Source organism: Parasteatoda tepidariorum, chromosome 4, assembly GCF_043381705.1.
Source record: "Parasteatoda tepidariorum isolate YZ-2023 chromosome 4, CAS_Ptep_4.0, whole genome shotgun sequence".
NCBI classification, from domain to species: domain Eukaryota; kingdom Metazoa; phylum Arthropoda; class Arachnida; order Araneae; family Theridiidae; genus Parasteatoda; species Parasteatoda tepidariorum.
The window spans coordinates 51,126,986-51,151,761 of NC_092207.1; the positions used below are offsets into that span (position 1 = coordinate 51,126,986).

A 24,776-nucleotide genomic window follows, 5' to 3' on the forward strand; every position below is an offset into this window, starting at 1 on the left:
AAAGCAACGTTTTGTACTTTTTATACATAAGGGCATGTTTACATATCTTCGGTGGTAAACTGATCATGGGTTAAAATCCTCTTTCTCTCAAGCTAACTGTGTGGGGTGTGTGTGGTTTTCCTCTGCATGTAAAAGTGTGGGTTAATTCCATTAAAATCTTTACCATGAAACCTAGTTTGTCCCAGTGCTTGATCCAGGAGTTCTTCTTTCTTAGATCAGGTTCAGAATACAAGGGTACCGAGAACATTAATAGTCATGAACTCAGAATTGGGTCGGAAGTTTAACGCTATGTATATATAATTTTTAAAAAAAACCTTCCCTTTGCATCATCTAGTAGAATTTTACGACATACTAAGTTTGAAATAAGATGATTAAAAATATGGTTAATTAAAAGAGTTAAAGCTATATTTATTTATTTAATATATATTTTTATTTTCGAAATGTTAAATTAAAAAAAAAAAGTGAACTGTACAAAGCTCTCTATTTGTTATGTACAATAGTCAGATGTTCTACTTTTTTCATGAAAATCTTGATCCCATATTGGTTTTTCTACAAAATGTTTTACTAGGTAGGGCTTGTCTGGAAGTTCATCAAGAGCAGTCTCTGAAAAAAATATATTTGTTTATTTAAAAACAGGTAAAGTACTATTACATTGATAAACCTAAAAATGTACATTTTCAGAATTGATTTGTTTAAAAACAAATTTTCTTATTAATTTGACTTGCACTTTGTTTAAAAACAAAGTGCAAGTCAAATTAATAAGAAAATTTTTTCAATAACTTTTACCCTATATAAAATCATGTCATTCGTAAAACCTCTCTGTCTTTAGACTTGGTTCATATGTTTCAAATAACTTTGATGTTCAATGAATAGAATATAAATGCTTTAAAAACCATATATTTCTAAATGCAAGCCTAGGGTTCGGTTTACAACTAAAATAAAATTACTGACTCCAGATTATTAATTGATGGATTACCTGTAGTATATTTACAGGATTAATTTTGCGTGCCCTAAATACTATGGTAAATGTGTTTTAAATGCTGCTAGTTTATTTTGTTTGTAGGGTTTTATGTCCTAATCCTAAAGTAATTTGTTGACTTGAGATAAAATACTGTTGCGTAAGTTTTTGTCTGTTCAGGATTCTGCCCTGTGATATTTTGATCAGCGCTGTAGATAATCCATATTAGTTTCTTATATTTTTTTTAGATTTTTTGTTAATGCTGTTTTTAAAAAAAAACCCTAATCAAAACAGTTGTTTTAACATCATAAACCGTACGTAGGTGGGTGTCATTTTTTGACCAATTCGCGGATTATACACGCAAATCGTTTATCCGCCGTTGTTGTGCCATCCACAATTAATTAGAAGTTTACTGTACAGGGTTGCTACAGATGACTAAAATGCGACTATTTGCAACTATGGGTAATTTTTTTTGCCTGAAAAGGGTATAAAAGCAACTATTTTTAGGAAAAGGAGACTATTGGGAGATTTTTCTGTGCTCCTAGCAATGTTCTTTAAGCATAAATTGTTTTGACAACCTGTGACCCGCGGTAACCTTTGAACATAATGAATTTTTCTTCTTCTAAAAAATAAAAAAAATATAGAATTGCAAATTTGATTCATCTTTTTTTAATGCGCTCAATTTGCACAGATTCCATCTTCCATTGCGAATCTATTTTGTTTCTCAATCGCCTTTTCAACAGTTGTTGCTGCGAAACTTAGCATGATTTTAAAGAACCCAAACCTTACTATGATGCATGAATTTCGAATTTATCAATCGCTTTTTCAATATATATATTCTTAATCAATTATTGATGAAAGGGAAAATTAATAGAGAAAGTATGTTTTGTTTTGACAAAAAATTATTTTTTTGCATTAATTCTAACGTTTATAAGTATTTAATGTTCTGCAAATATACTAATTTTTTTTATATAAAAATTTAGTGCTAGAACACTAACGTTTATTTAAAAATTATCATATTGGCCGTCAACTTGACTAAATGGATCATGGTATATTACAATGAAGTCATTTAATAAAATTTTATTTATACTATTGAAAAATTTTTGTTCTTATTTAGGCAACTATTTTCATAATTTTTGGCGACTATTTCCATGCTTTAGGTTACCAGAAGCAACTATTTTGTTCATTTTTTTCTGTGGCAACCCTGACTGTATTTACATTTGAAATTAAAGATATCCATTATTTAATATATTTTATTGCATTCATAAACAATTACTTTTTGTGAAAGTGTTTTTTTTTTACTTAGTTTATTTTTATTTAAAGTAAATTTGTTTAACACCCTGAAAAGATTCAATTTCTTCAAATTTAGAACAATATCTTTTTCATCAACACACTTACATCATTATCGGGGAACTCAAATCATATAGGCTTCTTTTCTTTCAAATTCTAATTGAATTCGGTTAGTATTTCGAAAAGTGTTAAATTTGGCAGGTTGTATTTTACTTTTGTAATTATAAAGGTTTGAAATTTAAATCTGGCAAAAAATCAGAATCTGAAATCAAGTAAACAATAAGATTACAAAATCAAAGCTTTGTGTCTATCGTACCTGCTCTGTTGTCTCATTGAAGATGCGTATGATTCTGGAATCCTAGGATTCGGGCTGTTCGAACAACTGTTCATGTTTTGAATATTACCAAACACAGCTTCATTCGCAATTCTCGGTCTATGTAACAAACTGGAAGAGTTTCGGGACAAATTAGATCCTGATGACGGTGTAACTGTTAAAGGAAGCAAACATCTGGCTATAGTCATTTAAATATATAATACGATGGTAAATTAGATGAAACTGATAATTATATGTACAGTAGGGAACCGATTATCGGGACCATCGCTATTCCGGATAACTGATTTTTCCGGTTATCTGAATCGCTACAAAAAACCGTTTTTTTTATTGTTAAACCCAACTAAAAAAATATTTGGAAATAATCTTAAAAAGAAGAAAAAACGATGAAGTAATACACTAATGATTATTTCCAAAATGATGGTAAGGTAAACATCTTTCTAAAAAGAACGAAAAATCCTGAAATCTTACGAGGAAAATAAATTTTTTTTAAAAAAACGGCGGGAAAATTTATTGAATTTCGTTCCGGTTTTTTGGTTTTCCGGATAACGGGTTCTGCACTGTATTGTTTACAGGTTGTCCAAAACGTGTGGAAACTATCACATATCTCGTGAAGTATGCACCAGATCAAAAATCTAAAAATACTTGAGAAATGTTTTTAAAATATGCATTCAATGGTAGTACTAAACTCCCCCCCCCTAAATCTTACTTCTTAACGGATGCGGACAGCTGCAAAATCTTAAACAAAAACCCCTATTTATTTACTGCACATTTTAATCTTTCTAGAAAAAGTACCCTAATTTGATATACAGGTTGTTACACTTTGGTTTATCCTTAACGCAGTAATGACAGCATGGAAACCCCTCCTTTTCTGGTGCTTGGGGAGGGGGAAAGTTCGTCTCGAAAATCTTTTATATTTCGTTGTATATAACTTGTATATTTTACTCAAATTCCGTCAAAATTTGATTGATGCTGAATTAAATTTAATTATAATTCATGATCGGGTACGGCGAACTCCGAAGCGGGTGACTGATCGTTAAGACACGGTTCCAAGCAGATCACCGAAGTCAAGCATCGATGGTGGGTCAGTGTGCGGGTGGGTGACCACTTGAACAGTCTGCGTAGGGACCGAGGGTGCGCGGTATTGATCCTCGTTAAACTGTACTACTGTAAAGTGCTCGACTTCGCTTGCAGGTCGTCAGGCTACCGAATCGGGAGTGCCATCTCCTCTGCAGAGGATCAAAATTGTGATGCATGTCTTCGGATCATCCTCAGGAATGTTTCCCAGACCGTCGCCAATAGCCCATTGTGCAGCTCCAGTGCGTCGTAAATGAACTACAACCACAACAACTCTTGATCCAGGATGTCACCTGGATCGGGTTCAAAATTACAAGACTACGGAGATGAACAATAGTAGTCCTAAACCAAAAATATTGGGTCGGCTGTTCAACGACGGTTATTAAAATATAGCAAGTGAAGTGGAAAAAAAGCACATTCGGTTTAACGAACTCGAATGTTATCAATACCTGATGAATTTTTATTGTTGAGGTAAGGTTGAAAACACTTAAATAAGTTAGATTGAAGGAGGAAACTGAAAAAAAGTGTTAAGCTACTACTATTAGAAACAGCTTCAAGTTTCATCAGGCACTTGAAATTAATTTTGATGTTTCTAAGCCTGATTTCCTTATGAGTGATTCGTCAAACTTTGATATCAATTTGATTTTTTTTGGCTCAAACATAACTTTCTAACCCCTAATGTGCATACTCCCTACATTTTAACAATGATTTATATTAAGCCTGAAGAAAGCGGAATTCATAATATATAAGTGGGTTAATTTTGAAACTATTTATTTGAATTTTTAGTAATTGTGAACTGTAATCACACACATACAATTTATTGCCATGAAATATAAAATTATACCATACCTCTGGCAAAATTTGGCGAAATGCTCATCGTCGGTGATTTCAAACTTGGAAAACTTAGTTGTTGCTGAACAGGAGATGGTGCTATCGGTGGAAGAATTGGTACTCTTAAACTATTGTTATTAGGAGGTAATTTATCCCTGTTAATAAATAACATAGGTTATAAAAATTTTGAATTTAAACCATTTATAATATTGAATAAACTGAAAATAAATATAAGATTGTTCGAACTATTTCCAAACATTTAATAAAATGTAAAAGTAAATAAATAAGCTTTGTTAAGTAATAATTAAAACACTATCAGATCATATAAAAGTACTATAATGTGTTCGGAATTAAGTACCTAAAAGATTTTCATTGTCAGTTAATGTAAACTATGGATTAACTAATCAGCGGCAAGAGTTGTTTCAGGAATAAAGAATTTACTTTTAGGAATTAAAATACTTATTATTTTTTGTTACGTAAAATATAACTAAATGCTAGAGTTGGGAAATTAGCTGAAGTATTTATTCTAACAGATGGGTTAATTAAAACATTTCGACACTGTACGATACAATGTTTTAGCGCGTTATACAGTCATGTGGGGGTATAGAAAAAGATAGAAATGTACTATAGTGGCGAATTTTTTACCATAGCTATATTCAAAGTCGAGGAGCTGATGAAAAGGTTATATCTTTTTTCCTCCCGGATTTTTATTGCATTTTTTAAAAAAAATTATGTTATTTTATTTTAATATTTTTTTAAATTTTTCTATAATTTGTTCCATGTTTTATCTAAATTTTGAACTTATTTTATAAATTCTAGATACTTACAGCTTATGCGCAGTAAATGAAACTTTTAATTTTTTTTTCCTCATCCCCCCCCCCTTTTTGTGTTTAGTTATTGTGTTATATTTATATATATATATATACATACTTACATACATACACACATTGGGTATCCCGCTTAAATATTGCTACTAACTTCTAGGAAACATTATAATGATAAAGAATTGTTTATAGTAACGCGTGACTGGAAAAGTCATCATACGCTGCTAGTACTTTTATTTATCTGAATTAACTTAATTTTATGTTTTCTAATAGTTATCCTCGAAAATTGAATTTAAATAGGTTCAGTATAGCTCTTTTATCGTAATTTAATTATTTGGCGGCTGACTTGAGAAGGTCGCCAAATCATTAAATTAAGATAAAACAGCTATTTCGGAGCCTATTTTCTATAGTATTTATTAGAAAAATATTTGCAAGAAATTTTGCAATTTTACACTAATAAAAGTACCGGTTTAAAGACACACGAACAATGTGTTCATATTAGTAAAGCTCCCCTAGCGGCATACGATGGGATGCCCGGTTATGAGTTTCCTTGAAATTCTTCATATTTTTAATGGGCCTTACTTCCCTTAAAAGCTTGTCGCAACCTTTATGATATAGATGGTTGTCGCATGGTTTTACAGTACTTGATAGAAAGGCCTTTGTAAAATTAAGATTCTAATTCATTAAATAAAATTACCTGTCAATTTGACCTGGTGGACTGCTATGCTGACTAGATGGGGATGTTTGAGAACTTGTTCCATGGGTTTCATTGGAATAAACAAGTCCTGCAAAAAATACCATTAATTATTGTTTGTTAAATAATTTTTTCTTGGTGTGTTGAATGAGTGAATAAATAAAAAAAAAGAACATTTACACGTGCGAAATGACGGAAATTATTTATAGATCACTTATCACAATAATATTGGCTTAAAGTGTAATAAAGATTAAAGAGTTATCAAGTTTTTTTGTTTGGTGTATTTCATGTTCGTCATAGCATGATAAACCGAGTGACTTTCAATCGTTGCCTTAATTCTTTCACATATCTTACAAGCTGTTAAATTTTTATTTGTTAAATATTGTATTTAAAAAGTATAAAAATAAATGTAACGCTATTGCTTGTGAATTTTAAATAAGTAGTACATGAGTAGCAGCTGTTTGTGACTATGTAATTTTTTATTACTTTCAATAAAAATAATGGAGAACGAGTAAGAATACAGAGAATATTATTAGTTTTAAAGTGGAGGCTAAAAAATTAGAACAAAAATAAATTATGCCGATTTCATAGTACATTAACTAAGGTGACCAAATGTCCCCAAATTTAACGAACAGTCCTCGAATTTCAGTGATTGTTCTCAGAAACTTTAAAACTCTTAGAGGGCAGAAAATGCCCCTAAATTTTAACATGTGTGTAATCTTAATAGAATAATACTAAGTTATGCTGCTTATAGATAACACGGAAACTTAAGAAGTTTTATATCCGTTGGAACAAATTGAACACACACGTGTAATAACACGTAAAAAGCACAAACACTCCCAGAAACTATATATACATTATATATAGATAAGAAAGCAATTAGAACAACAGCAAAATTATGAAGACATTTGAGCAATATGGAGTTAAAATGGAAGCATACAAGAAAACAAGTTATGAAATAACGTTTGAAGAATTACATGCATGAAATCTATGTTTTATTTACATGTCATACTTAATGATCTTATATTTTTAGATGTTATTTCGTGCTGAAGTTTGATAATTTTTCATCACCTTGTATGTGCATAAAAAAGTGTAAATTATAAAATGTTATAAAAACTAATTTTTGATGCCGGGGGAAAAATTGCATTTTTCGATTATAAAAAAACAGCAAAAAAATTAATGAAAAAGGCAGTTCCAGCTATAATTTATAGTAAGGACAAATAGTAGGTAGGGTAAATTTAATATGAATTGTCGAATCTATGTAAAATAAAGAAGAGTACTTATATGTAAATGTGTATGTACCTTAAACAAATATGCAATTCTGAACAAAACCGCACCAAATTTGCTGTATATACACTGTAAAATATGTGTTGTAATATCATCTCTCCGAATTCAATGGTTGAACAACCTTAGAAGTTGTGTGAAGGAACACTTTTCTTCACACCAAATCGAGAGTTCATATACAATTTAAAGGATTTATGAAAGCTCGAAACACCGAAAATGTAAAATTCTACACCGACATCATTTGCCTTTACACCATACGTTAATTATGTTTTCGATTTCGAAAACTCCAATTTTGGCTTGTTTTGATTTCATCTGTAATACATGTGTAAATAATCTGTTTATAATCGATAACGAGTTGACGAATGTTTGCGGTTGTTTTCAATAGTGCTTTTCATCTGCAGGATCTTAAGTTCGCCATTAAAAATATGTTTTATCTGTGTAATGTGCAATAATTATATTTTAATTTTCAAGTTTCTGTAAAGTGTGTAAAATAATTTCATTATGTATAATTTCTATCTGCTACTGCTCTGGTAAGCCTAATTCCAATCTGTCTCAATATTCTCTTCGCTATGCTTATGTTTGATTTACAAACTCATTTTATTTTAAGAATTAGTGTATGTATGTAACCTAAATTTCTGATACTTACTTTATATTGTCTCGTAAAAATACCATACCGTAATCTTACTGTAATTGCAGATTTTAGAGTAACTAAATATAACAAACATGATGGTTAGCGGCGGCTACTTTGCACCAAGTAGTGTAAAAGAACATGCGTTTCACAGCACCAAAAACATCTTTGGGCTGGGTTTTGGCGTCGTGGTAACTTTGGTGTATAGCTGTTGTTTCCATTTTTAGTGAAAAAAAATTCTAGACTAATTAATAAATTTTTTTGTCCACGTTGCGTTTGATCAACACTTTCTGTTATGCAAGAAGTACGTTCTGAAAAGCGTACTTTTAGAATTTCATATGCATATTTTCATATAAAAATATAATTATGTTATTATAAATGTATTTTAGTACGCAACTGTCTTTGTTTCCCCCAAATTAATTTGAAAAACGAATCAATTTATGTACCAGTTTTTATATTTTTTTAAAAAAGTACACAAGTAAAAAGTTTGTGCGATTGGGTTAAATTGTTGGAAGTTCTGTAAACTTGATACGTTGTCGTAGCTCCCTATTGAAATTTTAATAGTTGTGGGAAAACTTTTATATTTTGCATATACTTATCGATGGAAAGATTTACCTGGATCTGACCTGGAATTTTAATGTGTGTTAACTACAGCAAAAGTAATTATATTCAGTTTTAAAAATGCGAACAATGTTATTTTTAAAATACAGAGATGTCGAAAAATGAAATATTTTGTTGGATTTAAATTAAATTAAAATCTTTGTCTGTCAGTTTAAAGTAGAGAGCTAGCACATTATTTTTTTTTACACACATTAAAATTTAATATGATGCTGCGACCACTTTTAGAGCAGACAATCATATTTTTGTTTTTCAAGAATCAAATTGACTGTAACAATTCACTTTTTGCTATCAATTTATTGCTGTAAACCATTTTTATTAATTCCATTATGCACATGCTCGATACGAGCAGCTAACTATTAGGAGTGTTAAGTTATCCTATGCTCGATACACTATCTCTTTTTCAATTACTCTTAGCAAATTAATTTGATGAGTTCAGAACAATATAGTGGCATACCACACTTTTTCCAAAGATGATATTTTTTTTTTTAAAATAAAACTATCAAAACAAATCAATTACACAAACATATTAGTAAACAACTAGCACAAACATACTAGCAGGGGATGGACAAAATTATGGAAACACTTCTATACTAACTCATTTTTTCATATTTCTCAAGAAATACTTAAATATTTTATAAATTTAGAAGTCTAGATCATACGATTTCTCATATTTATAAATGAAGTTTGGAGGTTTAAGGGATTAGTTTTTCTTATAAAAATGTCCATATCTCCATAAATATTTAAGCTAGGCTTACGAAATTTTGCGCAATTATGGCATGTAATAGCCTAAGAAATTTTTACGAGTTACAAATTTATTGCTACATGTTTTGGTATAAGGTGATCAAAAACAATATTTACCGTTTGATCGTCTGTCCCTCAAACTTCTAAAAGCTTTAAATTTCATTGATAAGTATTAGAAATCTCATAACCTAAATATTTATAAAATGATTCTCTCGGTATTTTTTGAGAAAGCTCAAAAAATGTGTTAGAATAGAAGTGTTTTCATTACTTTGTCCAATCCCTGTATGAGAGCTATTAGTTATGCAACAAAATCATGGAGAAGTGACCTAATTTTTAGCAAATTCTTCCTTCTTAAACTGTCTTTCTAATACCTTTGTAAAATGTTTCCAAACATCCGTACAATTTGACAGCTATGCGTTAACTAAGAATCCGGTAAAAATCATTCATTATATTTTTTAACAACACTTATTTCTTAAATAATCTTTAAGATCCAATCATTCAGATTTGTATGAACTCTATCTTTTTGCAAAACAGAAATTTTTATTTTAGATGCATCCAAAGACAAAAAAAAAGAATCTTTAATAAGTTCAGTTTAATTAAAAAAAAAATGAATTTGAATACCCGGATAGTGGTCCGAGGAAGAACCGGGTTGAGAACTCCTTGGAGATCTACCTAAACCACTGTCTGTCCGTTCTGGTGGTGAAGCGTCATATACAGTCACTGGTTTAATAGAATGTATTACTAAACATTCATCCAAATCTTTTGGATCAAGTTCTTCAACTGTACTTCTGATCTAAAATAAAAATGAAAATACTTTGGATCATCATCCTATTGTAAAATGCTCTGTTTTAAATCGCGTGAAAATTCAATTACCCTGCCGAGTGAGAAGGACATAACACCTAACCATGGTAAAGGTGGACGAGGAAAAATAAACACGGAAATAGAACTATCTCGTTTAGTTTCAATTCGGGTTATTGAGCTGGAATTTTATTTAATTAAATATTTATTCAAATAAAATTAGATATTTTTTTTTAAATATTATAATTGTATATATAAGAATTGACGATTTACGACAAGGGAATTCTAACAAAATTTTAAGGAATAACTTAACTCAATTCCTCTGAAAGGAAATTTCCTTTTTAACAAAATGATTTGGATTCTTAAGCTGTTCTAAACAATACACTTATTATATTGTCAAGCAATAGCATACAAATAATAGTTTCACAGTTTTTTAAAATTTGTATTAAATCGAAATGTTTCATTATTTTCGTTAAAATTTTAAACTTATCAAAAGTTTACTCCTTGAGAGATAACTGTTAATCGATACATTATTTATTTGACGGAAAAAAAATTCGAACACCAAGAAGGAGTTGTGCTAGATAAACTAAATTTGTTAGGCTTCTTTATACAACTAAAAGATTATGTCAATTCAAATTTCGAGCTTGGTACATAAGTTTAACGCTAGTAGCGCTACTGTGAACATGCAAATCAGGGTTGCTTTAAATACGTGTTATACAGTTACATTTTGTACATTTTTGAATAATGAATATATTTTTGAATAACGAATCACTAAGGCCTCTGTATAGCTTTTCTAAAGTAAGAACTCCCCTAGCCATTCGTCTGGATCAGTAGCGGTGACTATGGTAACGAGATATAACTATTTCAAGTAGGGGTGTGGGGTCATTGCTTAGGAAAGGTTTTGGTTCCGGAAACTAACCTGTCCTCTGTTTGAAAATTCTGGAAGCTAACCTCTGCTGGAAAATGTCTGGCAATCACTCCCCCTACGCTTTTTAGACGACGAATGCTGGGTTGAATACTACTGGCCAAAGGTAGGCCAGCCATTCACTTTAGTGCAGTTGAAAGTGACTTAGACCCGGCACAGACCTGTCGCTTTAGCTGCTGGCAACCAGCAGTTTTGTGGTGCTGGACCTACAGATTTGTTTTTGCTGGGTTGTGTTTGCCCATGAGTGAAGAGAGGCTACGCTCCCTGAAATGTGCCATTCTTGTTTCCATAGCAACAAACGGCCTCAGACTTTGTAGCGAGGGGAGTTCTTACCGTAGGCAAACTGTAATTACGACGATCATTCATTTTGAAAATAAATAATGTGAACGAATAAGGGAATGACCGTCAGAGCGAGTATATGAATGGAACGAGGGAAGAAAGAAAATGAATCCGTGAATCGACTTATCAGTGAATTGGAGATTCATTTAGTAAACTAATAAATGTTTTAAAATGTGTAACTTGTGATGTGGCACTCAACAAACATAGTTTTTTTTAAATTGTTTTTTTAAAAATTAAACTTTTTTAAAAATTGAATAATTGGTTCCATTGTAAATGGCACTTCATTTTTTAAGTAATATAAACAATCGTTTTCTGTTTGTTTTGAAGATTGCATGATTCTTTTGTTTATCGACTATTACAAAGATACTCTAAATTATAATCAAGATATTCATGCCAACCATAATATATTAATTAATTATTTATTTATTTATTTGTTTTAGGAAGCAGCAGTAATTTTAATGTTGCTGAAAATGCTCAAATAATAAAAATTTGTGAAGATATTTACTTTTTTTCTGTCTGGTTCCTTTTTATCTGGATGACTTTTTTTCACATGCTTTCTCAGGGAACTTGGATCTGTATATCTCTTACCACACCCTGCAAATTGGCATACATAGGGTTTCTGAAAAAGAATATTTAACTGAAACTTCGAATAATTTTTTTATTTTTATTTTCATGAAAAAAATAACATTGATACTTTTATGAGAATACTCTGAAAAGCTATAGATCATTACAATTTAAAAGAATATTAGATTCATAAAATTGGCTGGTAAACATCAAGTGAAACTATATTTTATAAAGTCGTTGAATTTTAAAATGATAGATATAGGCTACGATATTTTACACGTAAAGTGCGCTACAAAAAAAAAGAGGGAACAACCTGAATTACTTTTGATCTTATGATCGGATCTTCACGTTCTAAAAAGTCGGAAATTCAATTTCACAAAAACTATACAACCGATTTCTTCTTTTTATATCGAATTATTTTTGAATAAACTGATTTTATAATTGTGTGAAAAATGGTTTTTCGCATAAAAATGTCTCGAGATCTGGCGAAATACGCAAAAAGTAAAATTAACATTAAGGGGTCCAAGCTTCGGATCTCTCCTTGACCAAACTATAAGGACCATATTTCCAAGGTTACGGCTACCTCCTTTTTTTTGGGGGGGGGGGGNTTTTTTTTGGGGGGGGGGGTCAGAAATCCGAAACCATGGAAAAAGGTATGTTTATTCAGATAAAGTACGTTTTGTGTCTGATTTCGAAACTTAAAATATCGTCTGCACTAATTAATTAATATATTTGAGGTCACCCCCTGAACCATTAAGATTGATTCCTAGAACGTAAAGATCCAAGCATTAGATCAAAAGTTATTCAGGGTTGTCTGCTTTTTTTTTTTTTTTTTTGGTTCACTGTAAAGTGCACAAAATAAAAAAGCGCATCTCTAGATCTGGCAATTACTCTCCAGTTCTGAACCCTAAATGTTCTCAACACAACTTTTGATCTAATGATATATGATATGTTACACAATAACATACATTTTTCAATTGTAATGGTTCAAGGAGCTAATCATAAATTTGCTAAATAATTTGAGCTGGCGAAATTTTAAGTTATGGATTCTTTTTTAATTTTGAAACGTTATTTTCCTAGGAGAATTCACACCGAATGCGATTGCAGCACCTCCAATCGTTATCGTCGGGGTAATATGAGGCTCAATTGGTGAAAAATATTTTTCCGCAAAAAAATCACCATTCAGGTTTCCTTTTTCTCTCGGCGGTAATCTGAAGTGCGGAAACCGCATTCGATGTAAACATCTCAGACTGTACCTTTTTTTACTCAATGAATTCGGATTCTGGACTCTCACAATTCGGAGATAACCGCAAACTGGAAAATATGCTCACGATAGTAAAATCAGGAAAGTGGATTTGAATCCCTTAACCCATTGGATCCAATAACCACAAATTTTTTCCTACAAAATTCTAAATCTTGTTTATTTAAAGATAATTTTATCCAAAATTGATTTTTTCAATATTATTTATTGTTTTTAGTGTATAATTTATTGATGGTCGAAAAAATTTTGAATAGTAAGGTTTAGAACATTTTATTTGGCATTAAATTGTGGTGGTTTCAAGTGGTAAGTAGCGAAATTTGAGCAAATCGGCCGAGTAAAAACAAAATCTCATCTTTAGAATTTCATTTTTCCAAAATTATTGGACTGATTTCATTTAAATTTTGCAGCTTGTCTTTTAAAATTGTGCCACAAAAGTTTTACGTAATATAATAATTCGTATACCTTGCACTTTAAATTTTTTTTTTTACCATAAGTAAATTAAATAATAAAAAGCAATAAATAATTATTAAAAATAGTTTTTTTTACATCGAATTATCTTTAAATAAATGAGTTTTATAATTGCATGCAATAATTTTTGATTCCCGTAAATAGTTCCAAGGACATGGCGAAATAAACAAAAAAAATGAAATTAACATTTAGGAATCTTTCAACCGCTTCTTCTTCAGTGATTTGACAGCCCTGGGTAAGCCCTGGCCTTCTCCAGAAGTTTTCACCAGGCATCTCTAGATCTGGCGATAACTCTCCAGTTCTGAACCCTAAGAATGCTTAGGTCATTATCAACACAGTCGATCCATTTTAGTGGAGGTCTATCTTTTTCCTAAGGGCTTTATCTAAAAGACTTTCTTACATCGATTTCTATGCATTATTGCCAGTTGGCCAGCCAATTTAACACACTGGATTTTGATGAATATTACAACATCAAGTTATTTTAAAACATTGTAAAGTTCTAAATTACTTCTTCTTCTCCATGAACCATTTACTTGAACCCCTCCAAGTATACTTCTTAAACTATTTCTCTAAATAGTCTCCAAAGTCGATGCCATATATATGTAAAGATAGATCTTACAAGACTCTTGTGAACAAGCAGTTTAGTTCTCAGCTTAATAAAGTCAGATTTTAGAAATTCCTTCAGACCATAAAAACATTTATTGGCGAGTGTAATTCTTTTTGTATATTTCAGGGTTTGTTGTTGTTTTTAATTTATACTTAATAAAGAAAACTGTTAACCTTTTCCAATTCTTAAGCTTCAATTTCTAAATGAGTAATTTTCTGAATTTGTAAACACGTCAAATATTTTGTTTTACTTTTATTTACTAACACATTAATTATTGAATTTGGCTCCAAGATCGTAAAAGCTTGTTTAAGAGCCACCGTGGTCCGGACCACTAAGCAACTGTCATCCGCAAAGGCCAAAATATGAACAGATTTATTAAAAATAGTGGCATTGATCCCTGAATCTTCAATTACTTTTTGAATTGCTACATTAAATAAGGGACAAACCAGTATGTCCTTCAGTCCCACTCTGTTTTTTACCACAAGCTGTTCAGTGAAGTCTCCCTGTTATGTGTCATATTTTCCTTAGGAGTCAAGGCTGTAAGGGCAACAAGTTTTAGTCAGACTGATTCTGTTAAAGCTTATTGTAATAAACCTTTGATAAGGTTATTTACAATGAGCTTCCCCTGTTCTGGACTCATTGCAAGGTGTCTGAAATAAATAAGTCTGATATATTTTCTAATAGATCTAAAAAGGTATTCGGGTTCGTTGCAATAAGTCTAAAAACTTTCAGGCTGATTTTAATCTGCTACAGATTTTTCCAATCAGCCTGGTTCGTAACAAAATGACAATGGGTGTTTGTAAAGAACCGGATTATTCATTTAGCCAATGATATACATAAATTTTGTCAATATTGTTTTTTTTTTTTAAAAAAGAACAAATAATAAATTTACTAATATAAGACCTTTCTAGCACTTACTGTTTCATGGTGAGTTTTTTGATGTTTGGTTCTATCTGAGGAATTGCTAAATGTCTTGATACATCCCGGGAACGTACATGAATACGGTCTCTCCCCCGTGTGAGATCTAAGATGTATCTTTAGATTTTCGAGTCGGGAAAAGGCTTTACTGCATCCGGCGTACTAGAATAATCAGTACTGAAATTTAATTATACTCGAATGTTAGATTTTAGAAAATATTACAAATTTACTTACAACAACCTATTAACAACTCTAAAGAACCCATTTACGTGTTCTAATACAATAAACAATACGTTATATTATAATACAATACAATGTGCTCTAATACTCTTTATAATAAACATTTATGGTGGTCTTAACAAAAGTATTTTGTATGAGTTTTAATTTAAAATAGGGCAGAGAGGGGCTAGTATAGACATTTCTTACAAGTTTATCGAAAAACTTATTAAATATAATTTTTTACTTGTGAAGTATTTTTTTAACAGTAATTCTTGTTTTCAAAATAAAATTTTTTGCTTATTTATAAACTTAATAAGTTGTTCAGTTTTACCATTTTTTTAAACAAAGCTTTTTTTTGTTACAATTTAAAAATGAAAAAAAAAAAACGAAAAGAACTAAAGTCGCCAACACTTATAAATGAAAAAGTCACTTAAAGCATGTTCACCCTAGCCCCAGCCCTACCACCATGTTTCTACATACGTATGTTCATGCCTAATTCTGATTAATAGATACTATACTGAGCAAAAATTAATTTGGAATACGTAAAAAACAATATTAATAATAACATATATTATGCCCTAAATATTCAGAAAATAAAATGCGTTAATAAAATAGTGAAGAGAAAATGTGAAAGTTACTTTTCCACCTTAAAAATCTTCTTTCACAGATTTCTGCAAAAAAGTACTCACAATGTACTTATGCTACTGCACATGGAAAATATACACCAGTGTTGCCAATGTACGATATCTCACAGTAACAATTTGATCAATAACCAAAAAAATTATTCAAGATGTTCCCATTAGCCCCTCTCACCCCTGTACAAATTTTTATGGCGTGAAAAGGAAGTTTTTTTTATTAACATATTTAAATGTAAAAGTACAAATTTTAATTGAAAAAAAAAATAGGCATAATCAGCATATCACGAGAAATCCTATATTACGACAGGTTTCCAGGTTACTATCAAAATGCTTGAGTACAATAAACAAAAAATGTATGTTCATAACAAGTCAAATATAGCTAGTCTTTCACTGTAGCGAATTTTTAAAAAAAAAATTTTTTTAGGGAGATTTATTTCCCCCCCCCCTTTTTTTTTGCTTCTTAAATGAGAAATATTAAACGGAAACAGGGCAAGATATTGGACATTATTATTTATAGTTGTTGTTTCTAATGCGACTTGCCACCAGGGCAAGCCTGCTTGGTGAAACCGAACAAATTTAAGGCATGGTGTGCGTTTCTTGTTTTTTAGTGGCGCCATCTATGGCCAAGAATTCGACTTCTGCCACACCCATACGTCACNTCTCTCCCCCGTGTGAGATCTAAGATGTATCTTTAGATTTTCGAGTCGGGAAAAGGCTTTACTGCATCCGGCGTACTAGAATAATCAGTACTGAAATTTAATTATACTCGAATGTTAGATTTTAGAAAATATTTCAAATTTACTTACAACAACCTATCAACAACTCAAGAGAACCCATTTACGTGTTCTAATACAATAAACAATACGTTATATTATAATACAATACAATGTGCTCTAATACTCTTTATAATAAACATTTATGGTGGTCTTAACAAAAGTATTTTGTATGAGTTTTAATTTAAAATAGGGCAGAGAGGGGCTAGTATAGACATTTCTTAAAAGTTTATCGAAAAACTTATTAAATATAATTTTTTACTTGTGAAGTATTTTTTTTTAACAGTAATTCTTGTTTTCAAAATAAACATTTTTGCTTATTTATAAACTTAATAAGTTGTTCAGTTTTACCATTTTTTTAAACAAAGTTTTTTTTTGTTGCAATTTAAAAACGAAAAAAAAAGAAAAGAACTAAAGTCGCCAACACTTATAAATGAAAAAAAAATCACTTAAAGCATGTTCATCCTAACCCCAGTCCCACCACCATGTTTCTACATGTGTACGTTCATGCCTAATTCTGATTAATAGTAACTATACTGAGCAAAAAATTAATTTTGAAATACGCAAAAAACAATGTCATTAACAACATATTATGCCCTAAATATTCAGAAAATAAAATGTGTTAATAAAATAGTAAAGAGAAAATTTGAAAGTTACTTTTCCACCTTAAAAATCTTCTTTCACAGATTTCTGCAAAAAGTACTCACAGTGTTCTTATGCTACTGCGCATGGAAAATATACACCAGTGTTGCATGAAAAATGAATATACGATATCTCACAGAAGCAATTTGATCAATTACCAAAAAAATTATTCAAGATGTCCACACTAGCCCCTCTCATCCCTGTGCAAATTTTTACGGCGTAAAAATGAAGTTTTTTTTTTATTAACGTATTTAAATGTTAAAGTACAAATTTCAATTGAAAAAAATAGGCATAATCAGCATATCACGAGAAATCCAATATTACGAAAGGTTTCCAGGTTACTATCAAAATGCTTGAATACAATAAACAAAAAATTTATGTTAATAACAAGTCAAATATAGCTAGTCTTTCTCTGTAGCGAATTTTTTTTTTTTAAGGGAGATTTTTTTCCTCCTTTTTTTTGCTGCTTAAATGAGAAATATTAAACGGAAACAGGGCAAGATATTGGACATTATTATTTATAGTTGTTGTTTCTAATGCTACTTGCCACACGGGCAAGCTTGCTTGGTGAAACCGAGCAAATTTAAGGCATAGTGTGCGTTTCTTGTTTTTCAGTGGCGCCATCTATGGCCAAGAATTCGACTTCTGCCACACCATACATCGCACCCGTTTATAGTTCGGACCCATTCATACATCCATTCATTCATCCACAGATCGTAATTTTGACATGAATCAGAGAACGATCGATCTCCAATCCAGTACCCCCAGAGGTATTGATTTGTTACGGGAACATGGAGGACCCCCAGAGCATTTATAGTTGTTATCAATACAAAAAAGCGAAAATGAAACGGCACTTTACCTATTTTCTACTTAGATTCTTAATCCATCTATCCCCGCATGCTTGTTTATAAAAAAAAAAAAAAAAAAAAAAAACACGTGGGTGACCACTGCCTGAAGTATATCCCCCCAACAAAAGAATAATTTTTTTAAAATTTTTAGCACATATCTACCTTCCTTTTGTTCTTCTTATTTTAGTAGATTTCTGTTGAAATTAATATTCAGAGTAACTATAACATTCGAGTTTTTCTTATTTCTATTTTAACTCATTAAATATGTCGATATACTTATTACGAAAAGCTCATTATAACGACAATTTCACCGCTAAAGTGAAACTTCATTACAACAGAATTCTACTCCATCCTCCCTTTATTTTTATTTTTTGAGGTCTCTTTTTGCTGCTTCTATTACAATAAGCTGCGCACTATTATGTTCATGGCTTTATGCAATCAATCTACACTGTGAAAAATTCCGACTGAACTTTAACATCCGTAAAATTCATTTTTATACATAGTAATATCTATTTGATTATAATGATTACGGGGGTTCAAAGTCTTTACAGTTAATATCGATGTGTGTGAAATTTACGGTATATCAGATTTTTCGTTGCTGAAAATTTTACGGTAAAATAGGATAATCGTACATATTTAATAATATCATAAATGCTCTTGAGTCTTATAATCAAGACTCAGGATTTTTTTCATTTCTTCATTCATATCAAAGCCGATTCTATAGTAAATGATCTCATCTTTGCCCTTCTCCTGAATTGATCTTAGACGTTCCATAGTTAGTGAATCGAAAACATGTAATGACCATGGGAATACCGCAATCTTATGTTTATATAACAAGGCTTAAAATCGGTTGAAACATGCATGAATATTATCTAAATATACGGTTGTATTGAGTATTATCTAAATATACAATTGAATAGTATTCAATATACAGTTGTCACAAAGTATTGAAGGGATAGTGTATTTTTAAAGAATTTTTCTATGGCGAAATTTAATAACTTATTTATAGAAAATGAACAAATATTGAAAATAAACTTCTACTGATATTTGAAAAATTATTATTATGTTGATTTTAAATCAAATGTTTCTCATAAACTTTAATAAAATTATGAAAAGGAAGAAAAAAAATCCGATTTGAATGATATAAAATAGCACGCATAAATAATCCATACAAGAAAAAGATATTAGGATCAAAATGCATTCCAGTTGTACTGAGTAATTTTTTTAAATTTTTTAATTGTAGTGTATTTCGTAAATAAATGTTAAAATAAAAGCTCAATTATTTCTTCCCACCCCCCTACATAATACACCCGACTGTGTCTAATGTAGTTGATAATGTGTGTGAAAGATAAATAAATTTCTTTCAATCAAATCAATTTTCTAAATCTTATTTCTAAATCAATTTTCTAAATCAATTTTCTAAATCTTAAAAATACTGTAAAGCAGTTACTGGTAGTGAATTTTTTGGATATTTTTTAAAAAATTTCACACTTAAGATCTATGAAACAATGTATTGTTTACAATAACATTTCTTTAAAACATGTTTCATTAAAATAATTTTTGATATATATTTTAAGGCTCAGTTATGATACATTCCTAAGCAAATAGGCTTAACGTTGAACCATAATTATCGGTATCATGAACCATATTATAATGCAAATTGTTTGCCACCTTAGTGAGGTATTAAATTAAACCCTGTCTTCGTTCAAGTTACACTATAATATCTTCTAATCAAGGTTATGAAGCACAAATATTGTTCAACTATTAAAATTACAGGAAAATTGAATGATATTATGACTTAACACATTTCAAAATTTGTAACAGAATTATTCGAATAATTCTGTTTCATCAAAATATATTTTTGTGTGAACAAATTAATTAAATGGCATTGAACAAATGTAACAGTCATAAATATGTATTTTTATAAGCAATTAAGAAGCCCAGGTGCAAAGCCTACTGACTGAATTAAAAATAAATAAGAAAGGAAATTAATAGATCTTTTTAGAAGAATAAATTGTGTCATAGTTAAGTTTTCTTTTATGAACTTTAATATGACTTTGCTATTTGTTTAATTTTCAGTTATAATTTTATAAAAGAAACAGTCAGCTATATACTGCATTCTGAAATCATTCGCATGTCTCATCTAGAGGTCAGTTAAGAAATTTAGCATATTCATCTTTAAACATTGCATAAGGATTTGCATTTTGTAAAAATATACTATTTTACAGATACAACTTACCGTACATTTATTAGGCTTATCACCAGAATGTATCCTCATGTGTACTAATAATTTATAGCGTGCATTGAATGGATGTAGTCGACGAGGACACAACTTCCAAAAACAGACAAAGTCATCTCCTCTCTTTTGGTCAACGTGTATCTTTTCGATGTGCGCTACAAATTCGTCTTGGTCCTGAAACACGGCTGTGCAATCCAACCATCGACAAGCATACATTCTGTTTGATTCAGTGTCTGTACCACTGCTCCCTGCTACCGTTTTATCTCCCTCGGAGCTTTCGAAACTAGATGAATTCGAATTCGACGGTTGACTACTATCCGAAGAGCTAGTTTTTTGCAAAATCGCCTTCCTTGCCATATGTTGATCATATGTCGGAGGAGGCTTTGTAGGTGGTACAATTGCTTGTGGCTGAAAACAATGCAGCTGAGTTGGTAAATTAGCATGGACAGGTGGAAGAACAGACGGAATATAAGGAATGTACTCCTCTGTACTAAAAGCAGCGAGATCTTGTGGCAATACATGGAGATTCTCAAACTCAGGGGCTAGCGAAGAGTTAGAAATGACATTGGGATTAAAAGCTGTTGGAATATTTAGGAGACCAGCTCCAGAATCAAAGTCTTGCATTGCCTGCATTACGAATAAATTATCTAAGTTCATCAAATCGTTGTTCTTTAGAGTGTCATTATTATTACAGTTGGAAATGTTACTATTATCACTAGGGATATTGGACGAATTGTTATTACCAGGTGTACTTGTTTGTGGCGTGAAAGATGCACTCCTTCTATTTCCAGAAGAACCGGAGTGGGGACTAGAGCTACTGTTCCTGGCCGACAAGTGACCATAGCACCCAGTTTTATCCCCGTAAGAACCAGGTGACACACAAGAGGAAGAGCTTCTAGAACCATTGAGGTAAGCGTTTAAAGAGGTGGGTGACATTCTAATAATGGTGTTTATGTCAATTCCCTCTGCGGATAGAGGGGAATTCGACAATGCTCTTTTGTTTCTAGAGCGGCTTGAATAAGAAGATCTAGCAGAGTAACGCGGGCTTGTAAATGCAGATGGAATAGCCTCAGAGAAATTTGTAGAAAGTGGAGTGAACGTGTTGTAATAAATACCCATTTGAGAGGCAGTTTGTGCGTTTGTGACTGATGTGAAACTCATGAGGGAAGCAGTATCACTATCACTAAATCCACCTCCAGATGGAGTTACACTGGGAATCACTGGAGGTAAAACTGAAAACCGTCCCCAAAGCGGATCCATTTTGGCCTGATACGAAGTATTTGAATAATTGTTGGAAGCAGGTGTTACAGTACTTACGGTTGACGTAATAGCCTGAACTGGCGAAGAGGGGAAACCCTGTCCAACAACTGGTTGCGGTGATATAAACATTGATAGTTCATTTAACATGTTTGAAACATTGGACGACTGATTCAATGTTTCAAATGGTTTCGATGACACACTACTTGCAGATGAATTATATGGTTCTTGTTTTAAAAAATTATTTATTGGATCATTCAAGCATTCTTGGCGATTCATTTCTTGATTTCTTGAAGATGCAGGCACAGAAACAGTTCGTTGGTCTGATGATAGTTGCTGATTAGTTTGAGCGTGTAAGTTATCGACTTCTCTAATTCTTTCTTTGAGGGTTGTATGAACATTTGGATTAGATTGCAAAGTCGTATAAAGTTCTTGGGGTAAATTAAAATTATCAGTAAAATATGGATTATTTTGAGACACTTCATTGGACTGTGATGTAATATGAGGTTTAGTATCGGGATTAACAAATTGATTTGAATTCCCTCCATTAGCAGAGGGTCTTCCTATAGCGATTCCTGTGCCATCATTTCCATCTATAAAAAAAGTGATTATTATTATTATTATTATCATAGGAAAATAACTTGTTTTATGGATAAAAATTAAAGCATTGTGTGTTTTAAATATCATCATAATTTTATAACATTCTAGCAGTTTTTTTTTCTTAAAAGAAGACTGTTTTTCTTCAAGCCCCAGTGGTTAAGGCATCAAACTGTCATTGTGAAGAACTAGTGTTCGATCCGTAGTATCTGCTTGAATTCCAAATAGCTTCAGATCAATGGGTACCTGCTTGTCTGGGAAGTAAAGGTGGCCAGTGCGCAGTGCTGACTACATTGTCACAACCATGCCATTAGTCACGAGGTTTACAACGGGCTAAGGTGGTATTGCTTTACTGTAATCTTTTTCGAAGCTATTTTTTCTACTTCCGAACCGATAGGAGGATTCATATGCATTGCACCAATCAGATCCTCAATTCCCTTCATAGCTTCAATAGCCTTGTAATTTTGTATCCGATGAAGAAGACAATGGAACTCCTGGATCAAGTATTGGGTGAAATTTGTCTTCGTTGAGGGCTTTCCGATGGAACTAATCCAGTAGAGTAGTGAAAATGTTTGGTAATTATAGTATGTGCGATGCGAATTTGATTGTACAAGAGGATTATGTACAGCAGTAACAAAAATGGATGATAGGTCAAATTATATCAATGATTGAAAATTGCATAGAAACCTCTAGCCGGAAATGCAGATAGGGGAGCGTTCCTGTTATTGACTATCTGTTCACGGGCCTTTAAACTGGTACTTTTTATCTAAATTATCTTAATTTTATATGAACTTTGTTGAAAATTGCATTCAAGTAGGCTTCTTGTTTGCTTTTTTTACCTGCAGGCTTAGAAATAGATGATTTTAACTTGATCTAACTAATAGGCAACCAACTTGACAGATTCATTAATTTATCAAATTACAATAAAACAGCTTATATAATAATATAAATAGAAAACACAAAAGTAACGCAAAATTAATAAAATGTAGATTAGTAAAATGACCAGTTCTAAGGCAGGACAAGAGTAGGAAGTCTATAATAAGGAAGTGTTCCTAGCTGTGTACGACGATGGTATTTCCGGCTATGGGTTTCTATGCTGTTCTCACTCCTTATGCTGTGCCCTTACCTCCCCCCTAACTTATAACTGCTGCATTAATTGCCTAGTAGGTTAATTCAGCAAAGGAGTTGTATGTTTTTAAAAATTTATTTACTTACAAAATATCGAGGATATTGAAAACATTTACCTTTCGATATTGGCATGAAATATCCTAACATCATATTTTCATACGCCATTTTCATATCCAAGTTGTTTGAATAGGGCTCTCTACTCGTATTTTTATCTGTTCTTCTTTCTTGTGCAACAGGTACCGAATCTTGTGGTAAACCGTGTGGTGGCATTGTAGTAGGAGTTTGTTGTGAGTAATGATCTGATGACTTACTTATTGGAATTGGTGGTAGTTTAAAAGTAGGGGACGTTGCGCAGCTCCTGATTGTTTTTGCCTCTCGAAAAGAAGTTGGGTGATGAGATAACTAATGAATAAAAAAATTGAATTGATATTAGTTAATAAGTAAAGAGCCGTTCTCGCTTTATGCGAAAAATTCGCATACGCAAGTAAAATCTGATCAGCGAATTTTTCGCATGCGCTGAGAAGGGCCCCTTACTACGTTTATGAACATGAATAAGCATTACATTTAGGCAAAATCCCATGCATAAACGAAACATTATAACATCACGAATTATATTTTAGGAATAACTGGTATTTTATATTATTTTTAGTTATAAGGATGCATTGAGCAAGAAGTATTTAATTTAGCATTTTCTCATATTCATTACCTTTTAAAACGTTATCTATAATTTTGAGGAAACATTGTATATTTTTGTTTAAAAGTTACGAAGCATCATGGAATTAAGTAAGTGAGAACTATTTGTTTTATAATCTTAATACTACTATTTTTATAAAATGCAAAAATGTGGGGTGGCTGTCGCAAAAGCATGAAAATGTCTTTGCTTGTTTCAACTGTTTTGTTGACTTTGGAAACTCAGAAAATTTAAACACGGGTCTGTATATTGTTTTCGATTATAAATATATCCCTTCCAACTGCTTCGATTTTCGTAGTATCTGAAAATATTTTTCTAGTGGTAAAAATGGTAACGGATTGATATTTTATGAAATTAAAAGAATTTTGTCCTCCATTACATGTCCCACAGTGGATTGATACTAAAGACACGGTTCCCAGTAGAACACCGAAGTCAAGCATCACTGGCTGCGGTCAGTAAGCGGGTGGGTAATCACTTTGATCAGCCTGCGTAGGGACCGAGGGTACGCGATAGTGGTCCTTGTTAAACTGTTCTACCGTAAAGTACTCAACTTTGTCGGGCTGCCAAAGCAGGAGAGCCATCTCC

General features: G+C 31.6%; 1 protein-coding gene across 1 annotated transcript in view; it reads right to left on the reverse strand.

Moving 5' to 3' along the window:
• Nucleotides 1-407: 407 nt before the first annotated feature.
• Nucleotides 408-24,776, reverse strand: part of LOC107455606 (zinc finger protein GLIS3) — a gene marked incomplete at its 5' end in the record, with an annotated part of 56,481 nt that continues 32,112 nt past the window's right edge. Inside the window, 9 exon segments of the mRNA XM_016073231.4 lie at nucleotides 408-603; nucleotides 2,565-2,736; nucleotides 4,506-4,642; nucleotides 6,009-6,096; nucleotides 9,901-10,072; nucleotides 11,847-11,960; nucleotides 15,160-15,321; nucleotides 20,519-22,368; nucleotides 23,617-23,902. Coding sequence (XP_015928717.1) covers nucleotides 591-603; nucleotides 2,565-2,736; nucleotides 4,506-4,642; nucleotides 6,009-6,096; nucleotides 9,901-10,072; nucleotides 11,847-11,960; nucleotides 15,160-15,321; nucleotides 20,519-22,368; nucleotides 23,617-23,902 — 2,994 coding nt within the window. The 3' untranslated portion in view covers nucleotides 408-590.